This window comes from Cynoglossus semilaevis, chromosome 10, assembly GCF_000523025.1.
Source record: "Cynoglossus semilaevis isolate Cse_v1.0 chromosome 10, Cse_v1.0, whole genome shotgun sequence".
Classification (NCBI taxonomy): Eukaryota; Metazoa; Chordata; class Actinopteri; order Pleuronectiformes; family Cynoglossidae; genus Cynoglossus; species Cynoglossus semilaevis.
In genome coordinates this window covers 1,892,563-1,904,400 of record NC_024316.1, presented here as the reverse complement: position 1 = coordinate 1,904,400, position 11,838 = coordinate 1,892,563, and the positions used below count along the sequence as shown (strand labels likewise).

Below are 11,838 nucleotides of genomic sequence, written 5' to 3'. Positions count from 1 at the left end.
CCAGATGCACTTGTTAAACCGAGGCTGTTGACTGGAGGAAACGAGCACCTCGTAGTTGACGTGACGCAGCGGCAGCACCACGGACAGCTCCCTACACTGGAAAACAAAATCAGCTTTTCACACATTCCGTTCAATTCCTTCCCAGATTGTTGCTATGTGTTGATTTCTTTTAGGGTTATGCTAAAAAAAAGCCTCATTTTAATCCCACCTCAGATAAAACGGCAGGGATTTTCAGGCTTAATAAGAAATTGGGGGACGTCTTAGAGTTGTCATATTTTTCTTACTTTTTTTTTTTAGCTCACACAAACTAGCCTTTAAGATGAAACCACAGCATGAGTCTAGCAATTAAGCTTGATATTTGAGTTATTATGTTGAAACATCGCGTTAACATAGGACCGAGGTCTAAATATAGAAAACCGCCAGAGGATGGAGAAAGTATTTTCATGCTTGGGCTGCTGTGTGCCGGAGCAGTGTTTGTTATTTAGAGTGTGTGTCATCAGTTCGTCAGTGTCTGGAGGTGTGTGTGTGTGTGTGACTGTGTATTTGTGTGTGTGTGTGTGTGTACTCCTTGAGGCATCTCTCTTCTCCCTCCTCCATCATCCCATGCACAGACCTCAGGCTCGGGCTGGGACAGAGGCTGCAAATGCCACAGTGACACGCTCTCGTTACCAGATAGAAAATAAAACCAGATTTAAAAAAAATCTAAAATTAAACTAAATAAATTATAATAAAGAAAAACAGAAAATCTTTAAATAAAAAAAACACACACACACAAAGAACGCGCTGTTATTAAAGACGGTTTAATGTGGCGCCTCAGTCAAACACAACACGAGTGTTTCCTCACGACGAAATGGATTTTCACTCTTTGAAATGGTTTGGAGATTGGTTGCTGGGGAGACCAATTTAGCAACTTGGGCTACAAAGAGAAGGATTAATTCAAGATCCGTGCGTGTGTGTGTGCGTGTGTATTTTAGATATGGAGGAGCTTATACACACTCTGCAGCCCTGACTGCGAGCAATAATCTTTGATAGTTGCCATGGCCACAGTAATTGGTCAAGGTGTGTGTGTGTGTGTGTGTTTTAATATCCCACAGCTCTTTTCAAATGTGCATTTTGGATCATCGTGAAACGTATTTCCTCTACGTAATTCAACAGAATATGTTTTTTTTTGTTTATTAACCTGCAATTTATTTATATTTCTGAACATTTTGGATAATTTTAGTCATTTTTGTGTTGGTAGACGGAGTCCAACACTGTTTAAATAGCCATGGATGAGTCCTCATTTAGTCCTCATATTCATACTCATATTCCAAAGAATTAAAGATTTTAACACGATGCCATGGTTCAGATGATCCAGTCCATTAGCATTTGATGAATGTGAAGCTGGGTTTTATGAGCAACATGGTGAATATTGAAAAGTGAACAACAACTTTTTTTTTGTTTTTATGTTTTTAATCGTATTTTGTAAGGCAACATCCTCGGTTGGTCCTGCTCCAGCATCAGCCACTATCATTTAGTCATTAAATTAAAAGTTATCTTTAATTTAGTAATGGTTTAATGTCAATGGTAACAAAAAAAAAACCCTTAAAATTATAGAAGTTAGCCAGTAGCTTTTTCAGTGCTTTATATATATATATCAATTCAAAACGATGATCTTTCCACGTGTAGGTATGGTGACTTGCGCTGCGTCACACTCTCACACACGCACATGAATACATGAGTGGTGACAGGTGCACAAACACATTCATCACTCTGCGACCCCAAAAGAACTGCTGGGCAAACAGGGGCAGTTTGAAGAGAGTGGTAGTGACAGTCTCTCCCCCTCCCCCCCCCCTCATCTCTTTTTGTGTGTGTGTCTGTGTGCAGTTGTGACAGGGTGTGGAAAAAAGTCATGAGGTAGCATAGGTTTTGAGCGCATGTGCTCAAAGTCATGAACTTTATGAAAACTGTGTAGGCCACACACACACACACACACACACACAGATTGCAACATCATAAACTCACAAGTCAGAGCTAAGTTTAATAACAGATTACAAAAGAACTTCCTCGTGTTCGTGACAAACAGATGACTCATAATCACACAGATCCACAGATGGTCAGGTCAAGATGGAAACACTGTGGTAAAGGTTAGTTTCCGTATTTCTAATTAATGAAACAGGAATTTATTGGAGCATTTGGAATTTAGGAAATGTCAGTAGTGTTGACCTGACCACACGAGGCTGAAGAGGGGAAAAGCACAATGTTTTTAGTCAACTTAGAGTGTGGATTTATTTGGGAGAATTTTAATGATTTATTTGCTAATTGACGGTTTTGACTGACAGTTGACTGTTCATTCTATCTATTCCCAAACATTTGAAGTAATTAGTTAGCATCCATACTCTGCCCCCCCCCCACCCCCCAACCCTTCACAATACACAGAGCACTAGGACCCTCGGACAATGTCACATCTTTCCTACTGGGAGTGATGATGCCAGTGTGTGTGTGTGTGTGTGTGTGTGTGTGCATACTGAGTTGTTGTGTATGTCTTGGGGATAGAGTGAGGGTGGGAGTGATGACCCAGATCTGCTTATTAACATCAGGAGGAGGGGGACGGCATGCAGGCACTTTGCGCTTTGTGCCTGAGCACTGAACTGTGCTCAGGCTTTAGTGTCACACTACCAACCCTAATACAGTAACACACAACCCCACACACAAACAAACACACAATACGATTTCACCGTATGTCATTATTGTTGCTGATCATTGCTGCCACAATTTTATGTCAGTTATTTAGATAGTATTGTACACCACTTAGGGAAGTGAATATCAAAAACTCCATCCAATTCCAAGAAAGTCCAAATGTATCCTTCATGATTTAATTGCTCTTCACTGACATGACATCATGGTTGGCTAAATGAAAAAAAAAAAAAACATCCATTGACTGGATACAATGACCTGGGGCATACAGTCGCTCGTGTGTGCAGGTGTCCCACATCACCAGCTGAGCCTTTGCCAAGTCAGCTGAGGGGAAGAGCATGGAAAGAGCAGAGGAGACAGATGACCTCAAATGTAAGGTAATACATACTGGAAACTGAGAATGAAAATCAAATAACACTGAATGAAATGTTTGTCTTGCCTTGTATTATTTTATGTAATACGACACCTGACTCCGTTAGAATTTAAAATAAGTTAATAGCTTTAAACAATTTAAGCGAAGTATATTTGTACACTGGTATCTTATTGTTCGCTAGGTATTGTAGTCGGCTATAATATATAAAAAAATCTTTCAATAATATATTAATTATAATCACCAGACGTATTTTCTTTATTGTTAACAAAACCAAGCTGTGGCTGTAGTACAGTAAGTCAGGTACTTTCGTAGAATGTCTTTACGACATCTGGCGGACAAAGTAAGGACTTACTAAAACAAGGATTTCCTGGTTAATACGTTTTGTTATATATTTTATATTTTCTTATATTTAAAAAATGATCTTGATTTGTTTTAATATTAATTATAGTCCAAGTTTTGAAATTTTGCAGAACATTGAACATAATTAGTATAATTGTAAAGGTAATACGCGACCGGAACTAAAGTCTATGATACCAAGCTGCCAGTCGGACATGTTTTGTAAACGAACACTTTCAAAATGTCTTCCACAGAGCGGTCGCTTTGTCAGATTTTCTCATTTAAAGACTGTAAGGCTTCTCCAGACCCTATTTTCGATCTACCCGCCCAGTGTTCGACTCCGACCTCTGTTCCTATAGTAATAGATAACGGCTCCTTCCAGACTAGAGCGGGCTGGGCCGTTCCTGAGGCCGAGTTCCAACTTCCGCAGCTGGTCTTCAGGTCAGTGGCGGCTCGCAGCAGAGGAGCAGCCCGCAGTGATACACAGATCGGCAACGACATCCCGAACCTGGAGCCTCTGCGATGGCTACTGAAGAGTCAGTTTGACCGAAATGTGGTGGTGAATTTTGAGATCCAGGAGCTGATCTTCGACCATGTGTTCACACACCTGGGCATCACCACTGAGGTAACAGTGTAGGAGGGCTGGTGCTAGGTTTTATTTACTACATACCGACTATTTTCATCCGCTAGTAAGATGTCATTCAATAAGAGCCAGTCTCTTGAACAATTAATTTTTAAATTTTTAAACCCATTTTAGAGGCAGCTATGGGATTAGATTTCACACATGTCACTAGTAACGAGTGATGCAATAACATAAAACGACTATAAAATTCAAATTAACATTTAGGTCAAAGGCACAGCCAGGTTAGTCCAATGGTTAAAACTTTGTCAAATATATAATAAAAATATCACCAAAGCATCATCACAGAAAAAAATATATCAGTCTAAAAAACTATATATAAAATGTTGTATCTAAATTTTTTATCTTTTTTTTTGTAGGGCAGTGTAGACCATCCAATTGTTCTCACAGAGGCACCATGCAACCCGCTGCACTGTCGGCAGATGATGTCAGAGCTTCTGTTTGAGTGCTATGGTGTCCCTCATGTCTCCTACGGCGTGGACGCTTTGTACAGTTTTTACCACAGCAACACCCAGAAAACCATCCCTCCAACACACACGGGCATCGTTCTGTCCTCAGGATACCACTGCTCACACATCCTACCAGTTATTAATGGAAGGTAACAGTAATGTTAACACACAGATAATTGTTACATTATCTATTTTGCTTTATCTTATCAAAAATGACAGTGACAAAAACACAGTTGAAGAACTTCATAAATTATATTATTTTAACCTAGGACATTATTTTTTTATTTTTTTTATTTTTCAGATTGGATGCAGCTAATTGTAAACGAGTGAACATAGCTGGAAGTCAGGCAGCGTCGTACCTACAGCGCCTCCTTCATCTGAAATACCCGGGTCACTTGGCCAGTATCACACTCAGCCGCATGGAAGAGCTGTTGCATGAACACAGTTACATCGCAGTGGATTACCAGGAAGGTACAGCTTGTTAGTGCATCTGTATTTGACCCTTACATGTAGAGGTTTGCTGATGGATGGTTGATTGACATCCTTTCTACCTCACTTCTCTGCTCTTTATTACCTCTACAATCTCTGTAGAGCTGGAAAAGTGGCGTAGCCCGGCATTTTACGAGCAGGAAGTTCATCGTATGCAACTTCCCTTCTCGAGTAAAGTGCCAGGTGGCAGCGTCAGCGTGGAAGAGAGACAGGAACGGAGAGCTCAACAACTCAGGCGGCTTCAGGAGATCAACGCTCGTCGGCGAGAGGAGAAGCTGCAGCAGGATCAGGAGAGGCTGGACCGGCTGTTGGCTGTACAGGCAAGGAACTGGTTGTGACAGAACTTTGAAGATCATTGTAGTTTTTTAGCCTTTCATTTTAACTGTATGTCTTTTATTTAGGATTCTACTTATAGGATTATAAAATATAAATATTAAAGGTAAATATTTTTGGGTAAAAGTGCAAAAAATACAACTTGATCTTTATTTTTGTGCCTGTCCAGGACCTCCTGGACGATGGTCTGTTTGATCAGTTCCATAAGAGCTTGGTGGAGCTCAACATGGACTCCTCTGAGGAGCTGCAGTCGTACATCAACAAACTACAGCTGGCTGTGGAACAGGGCAGACAGAAGCTGCTGCAGAGTGATGGAGTCGATGGAAGGATGGAGGTTAGTGTTTATCAAATTAGTAATAGCTTTTTTTTTTTGCTTACAATACAATTTTATCACAATTAAAAAAAAAGAGCTACAGACAGATAATGACGAAGTACAATGATCTTTAATTTTTAAGAACTATGCGGAATTAAAAATAATCACCTGTAGATGAGTTTACAGAAACACACATCTGCATCTACCTACTGTACTTGAGTATGTAATGTCATGGTATGACCAGTGAAATAACGCGGCCTGCTCTTTGACCTTAATGTGCGATTAATTTTTCTATTTTAACCGATGCAAATTGTCATGCATTTCTTTTATTTTTTGACCGATTCACAATGCATCCTTACATTCCTACTTGGGGGACAACTTTAATATGAAATAAATCACCATGAAATAAATCAGTTATAATCTGTTAACAGTTAAATACATTTTTCTTTGCCTTCTAACTAACTAATCGTTTTTAAAAATAATTTTAGTAAAACATGCAGTTAGAGTTTAGTGTCTTCTAAAATCAGCGTTTCTAAAAAAGGACGGTGAAACTTGTCGCTCAGCTCTGTAGGAGCCGTTACTAATGAGGGAACTTGTCGCTCAGCTCTGTAGGAGCCGTAAGTGTGTCAGTTACTAATGAGGGTGCAAAGTAGTCAAACTGAACAACTGTGTAGTTCTTTACATCTACACGGTGTAAAATGTAATGTTAAATATAGGAACCACTGAGCTGGTTAAATAAATAATTAGCTTCAGTGTCATTACTGCGAGTACGCTGTGGAGCTGTGGAGGAGCTGTCATCATTTACTGCAGCGGATGAACTTCAGCTGACATCAGGCCTGAGGCTCTTCTCTTCCCCTCTGCCAGGTGTCTGAGCTGGAGCAGCCCATAGACGAGGGAGACGGAGTGGCTCTTATAGATCCTGACTTTCCAGAGGACACGCTGCCAGAAAAAGCCGCTAATGTGGCTCAGGTAGTGACACAGAGGAACTGGAACTTCCCGGGCAGACATTTAGATCCTCATTAATGCTGTGAAAACACTTATCTGTCACTTTTCATTTGCACCAGGTTGAGTGAGGACACATTTTGTCCTCACATTGTTCTTCTTTGCAGAGCAGTGTAAAACTAACTTTGCTCCTGTGCTGAAACACTGCTGTCAGTAATGTTATTTTTGTTATAAACAACCTTTATTCTGTCTCCAGCCTATGCTCAGCGTGGCTGAGTACCATCAGCTGTTTGTAGGGACAGAGCGCCTGCGTTGTCCTGAGATCCTGTTCCAGCCGTCTCTGACTGGAGAGGATCAGATGGGACTGATGGAGACGCTGCAGTACGTCCTGGCCAGGTAAAAACACAGGTTACATTGTCATTCAGACATTCAGCCACAACAAAAACAAAAACATATTTAGATTTTTAAAAGTAAAAAACTCCAGGTTAATAGGAATGGTAGAAATCTTACATAAATTCAAATACAACTCTGACTCACATGAACAGTGTTGCCCTGTGTTGCTATATATTGCATTCTAGCTGTGATTGAAGTTGCACAGTACAGATCTTAACAGGTTTGACTTGGTTTAATCTGGTTTAATCTGCCTCAACACAGATACACTCCAGAGCAGCAGGAGGCACTGGTGAGCAACATTTTTCTAACGGGAGGCAACATGCAGTATCCTGGTGTGAAGGAGCGATTGGAGCGAGAACTGCTGGCAGTTAGACCTTTCCAGTCGCAATTCAAGGTACAGCTTTTATTATTATTATTAAATAAATCATTTATTTGTTACTTTTACAACAGTCCCAGTGTCACACGGTACAGAACATGTCACTTTTCGAATCAATATTTAAAAAGCAGAAAGGTTAAAGAAGCTGAAGGTCTGAGGGGAAAAATGCCACCATTTTTTCTGATCCTGAAAATACTGAACCTTGTTTGTGTATCTGAAGTCACTCTGAACCCTGATGTGACCTCTCCTCAGGTGACCTTAGCCTCTCAGCCAGCCCTCGGTTCCTGGTTTGGTGCGAAAGCCTGGGCCTTGGAGCATCCACCAGTGGGAGGAGGTACAGAAGGATGGATCAGCAGACAGGACTATGAAGAGAAAGGAGGTGAATATCTGAGCGAGCACTCTGCCTCCAACCTGTTCATTCCAATGAAGATCGTCAAACCTGTTCCTGTACGATCACTTGAAGCCTCCATCACCACACAGACCCTAGGAGATCCTTCTCCTCCTCCTCCTCCTCTTCCTCCTGCTGCTGCTGTTGTTTCTACAGAGACACCTGCTCTGACTCCCTCCTCAACTGATGCTGCAGATGTCTGTACGGTCACCTCCTAAACTTTGTCATGGTGGTTGTGAAGTTGTACATTTAGTCAACAGACAGTAAGACTTTGTTCAGTTTGACAAGAAATGATGAGCTGATGAAAACTGTTCATACTGGACGACCTTTGAAGTGCTAATCTAAAGGCTGCAGTGATGTATATTTTTGTGGTGTTATGTAAATAGACATTGTAGTTTTGTATTTAAAATACATTTTTATCAAAACGTGAAATGTTTTGTCCATATTTTACACAGCTCACGTGCACTCTTCTTCCTTCTCAAAACACGGCAGTATGTTAGATGTACAGTAACTGTCTTTATGTAAAGTGCCACCTCTGAGACAACCATCTGAATTAACAATAGTTTGGGAAACAGTTTGTAATTTGAACGCCTTTCTGAAATTACAGTGACAGTACGGTGTTGCAGAATAGCGTTCCACCACTAGATGGCTCAGATGATTTACTTTGTTTTTAGTGGCCATTGTGTCAGTTATGCTCGCAGGTGCACTCACACACAAACGGAGACTTGGAGACACTTCGTGCTACAAGAGGCCTTGGCTGCAGACAGGTTGGTCAAAACTTTACAAGTAGGATTAGGAAGAGAAAAAAAATGGCCACCCGTTTTCTATCCTAAACAAGTGGATTTTACGCATTCTCTCAACTTTAGCTTTATCCTACTAAGAGTGGAGAGGGCAATTGGGGCTAATCTTTGTTGAACCAATGATTTAGCGGTCTTATTCCTATAACCAGGCCAAATGCTCTTCAACACAATGGGGTTCAAACAAATAAAGGGGTAAGGCAAATCATCATGGGTGAAAAGAAGAAAATCTACAAGTTCATGCTAATAAAATGTAGCGCTTTACAAATACTGAAGTAAACACAGTAACAGCTAAAATAAAAGCCATGCTTACAGCTAACTATTGGCTAATAGACCATTTAATCACCAAAACATAGTCTTATGTAGAATAACTTAGTTATGTCTGAAAATGTTCAAACATAGGAAGACTGTGCTTAAACATAGCTAATGTGAACGATAGCAGCAATAGCTTAAAATGGCACAGAAACAGTATGTGTTTCCTACCATTATGTCAGACCATTAAAAATAGAAAATGGACCCAACAAAGGGAAAACTATACAACTATACATTCCTAGTGGCCCATTAACTGTCCAATTTCTACATCTGTGTTATGTGGTGACTGCTGGGAAAACTCCATGAGCCATGTGACCCTAAATAGGGCTTAGCTGTAGAAGATGTGTAGATGTATGGATGATATAAATGGTACAGATATCAGTAACAATATTGAGAAAATACAATGATAATTTTCCTCTCCCAAATTGAGTGAAATGTGATGGTGGTGCCTATTTTGAACCATCCTCTCTGCCGCCTGGCACCATATTTATTTTTTCTCTCTGTCACCACCCTGCCATGTATCTGTGATGTACAAGTCAAAATAAGCTGCTAGGACCAATAAACATCATCATTAGCCCAGGTTTGAATCAGCTGTGGGAGGCTGAAGGTGCAGATGTTGCTAAGTATTGTTAAACAAGTCTGGTCCCCGTTAATTCTTTGGTCCTGTTCGGGCCATGCAGCTGGACAGTGTCTAATTAAAAGGATTGACGTGTGATCTGCAGGGCTAAAGGTGAGTGTGGTCAGCAGACAGGGCTGAGCTGAAGTCACAGGCAGAAGGCAGTGTGACAGGAAGTGTGTTTAATGGTTGGTCCATCTTATTTTCTCCTGGAGTAAAACTCGGGCCTGTCAAAAAATTCTGACTAACTCTGTGAGAAACATCATGATCCAGTTCTGGCTGGTCTTCATGGTTACAGGGTTTTAAATAACCTGTCAGCAGAATATCCTGTTGGCATGGTTACAAAAAGCCAATCCAGGTACAGTGTGTTTAAGGTTTTGAGTTCAGATGCAGCTCCATCTTCTTGGCAGACAAACTGTCTGCTTCCATCTCTCCTGTCTGTCTTCAGTCCAAATGTCAGGAATGACCAGAATAATGGCCTTGTTTTAGGAAGTGGAGCCTGTGAAGTATCTAGAACCAGAACTCGTTTGGCATCACTTCTAGTACACATGGTATTGTGGTACCTGCAGGAGTGGAACAGAGTTTGAGGTAACTTTCTGAAGTGATATGTCTTAGGGTTATTTTTTCTTTTCAAAAACCCTTTGTTTTCTTTGTTTCTTTCTTTTTCATGTTTCTTTTACCTTCTTAACGGTATTTTCTCCTTTTCTTGTTTTTGTTCATTTTTCTTTTATCTTCTCCACCCCATGCACCTTCATCATCTTCATTTTTCATCTTCTCCTTCCCATTTTACTCTTTTTTCTTATTCTTCTTTTGTGGTTTGTTCTTCTTTAATTATCTATTTTTCTTCCTTTTCATCTTCTCCTTTACTCTTTTTTCCTCTGTACTTGATTTTTCCTCTTCATCTTCTTATTTGTCTTTTTGTTTTTCTCCTACATTGTTTTTGTTCATGTTTCGCCTTCTTCTCCATCTTCATTTTCTTCTTGTTTTTTTTCTTTTCAGTACACGAATTATTTCATTCCCACATTGTTTCTGCTCTAATATCAGATCTACATGTATATCTGCAAATATAAAAATACATAAAAACAAATGTTCATGTTTTAAAAAATGACAGGGTTAATGTAAAATGGAGTGAAAACATAAAACTCCCCCAAGAGCAGTGAAAAAATCCCTAAAACTCCCCCAAGAGCAGTGAAAAAAAAAATCCTATGTCAACAACTTCTCATACCTTTGGGTTTCTGTGCAGATGTAAGAAAATCTGACTTGTGCTGCAAAAACACAGTTTTCCTCTCGAACACCCTACATTTCTAACAAGGATGTCTAAGTTTGAGTTCTGTTTGTCTCGTGGGAGTCACAGCTCACTGCCTCAGTGCTCTTTAGCAGCTGCCTATTTCATCTCAAATGTCACAGATTCCCATGGCAATGTGCACAGCAACTGGAAAAAAACACTGACCACAGCTCATTTTAAAATGTCCTCCAGCTGATATCTCTGTTTACTGGTCATCATCTGAAGTCTGTCAGAATAGAAAACCGTTTAAACATTGAAAATATCTTACCCTGAACACTTGATGTTAAACAGATCGAAGGAGAACCTAGATCTACTGCGTTGTCCTGCGTGATATGTGAATTTTAAACACTTTTACCTGCGTGATATGTGAATTTTAAACACTGCAACAAGATATTGAGGCTTCTTATTCTGCAGGATTTTTTTCTGTGTCCAGTTTGTGGGACAGCAGCAACCACATGGACTGACTGACCTGTAGAAACCATCACTTCTTTGTCAGCACAGAGAAAATGCTACTCTCTCCCTGTCATTAAAAGCAATAGTATTTCAGTAGCATAGATCAATGTGATTAAAAGTGGCCTCACAGAGAACACATGTTGTTAGTCTCATTTACACCATCTCTACTCCAAAGCAACATAATTGCCCTCAAATGGAGAGTATTTACTTTTAAATAAGCAGATAAATAAGCTTTGTTTTTTATAATCATCTGCTCAGCTTAATCCTCCATGTTTGTTGTTAGTGACGTTAAGTCAAGGCTATCAAATCCGTTGTGAAACAGGAAGCTTGATAGACATCTCCACTTTCATTGGGAATTTGGAGCCAGGAAGCTCTAGGAACAGTTTGGAATAAACAAGAATGATTATCATCATTCAGGGTCAAAGGTCAGTTTTCCTCTGCTAGAATCTTTGCATTAAAAATACACAGGACAGTTAAAAGAAAACAAAGTCAGGTTTGGTTGTTTTTTTTACACTGATTACACTGACAGCCGTTCTTGTGCCTTTGGTGCATCTTTCTACACTCCCATTCTTTGGAAGTCAATATTCCATCATCTCTAGACTTTTTCTCAAATGTAACAAAAACCTGACAACATTTATCCAGAGTACATAGATATTAGTTATAAGAT

The 11,838-nt window shown here is 39.9% G+C and overlaps 2 protein-coding genes across 4 annotated transcripts in view; both read left to right on the top strand.

Moving 5' to 3' along the window:
• The window catches only part of LOC103384526 (ER membrane protein complex subunit 3-like), a 629,629-nt gene that overhangs the window by 190,109 nt on the left and 427,682 nt on the right, over nt 1–11,838 (top strand). The gene's annotated exons all lie outside the window — the stretch shown is intronic.
• Nucleotides 3,585–8,140, top strand: actr5 (actin related protein 5). The gene is made up of 9 exons (XM_008318040.3): nt 3,585–4,010; nt 4,385–4,623; nt 4,776–4,945; nt 5,066–5,283; nt 5,466–5,630; nt 6,474–6,578; nt 6,808–6,947; nt 7,206–7,338; nt 7,573–8,140. Exons 1-9 carry the CDS (start codon nt 3,627–3,629, stop codon nt 7,924–7,926), a joined length of 1,908 nt encoding a protein of 635 aa, XP_008316262.1. The 5' UTR covers nt 3,585–3,626; the 3' UTR covers nt 7,927–8,140.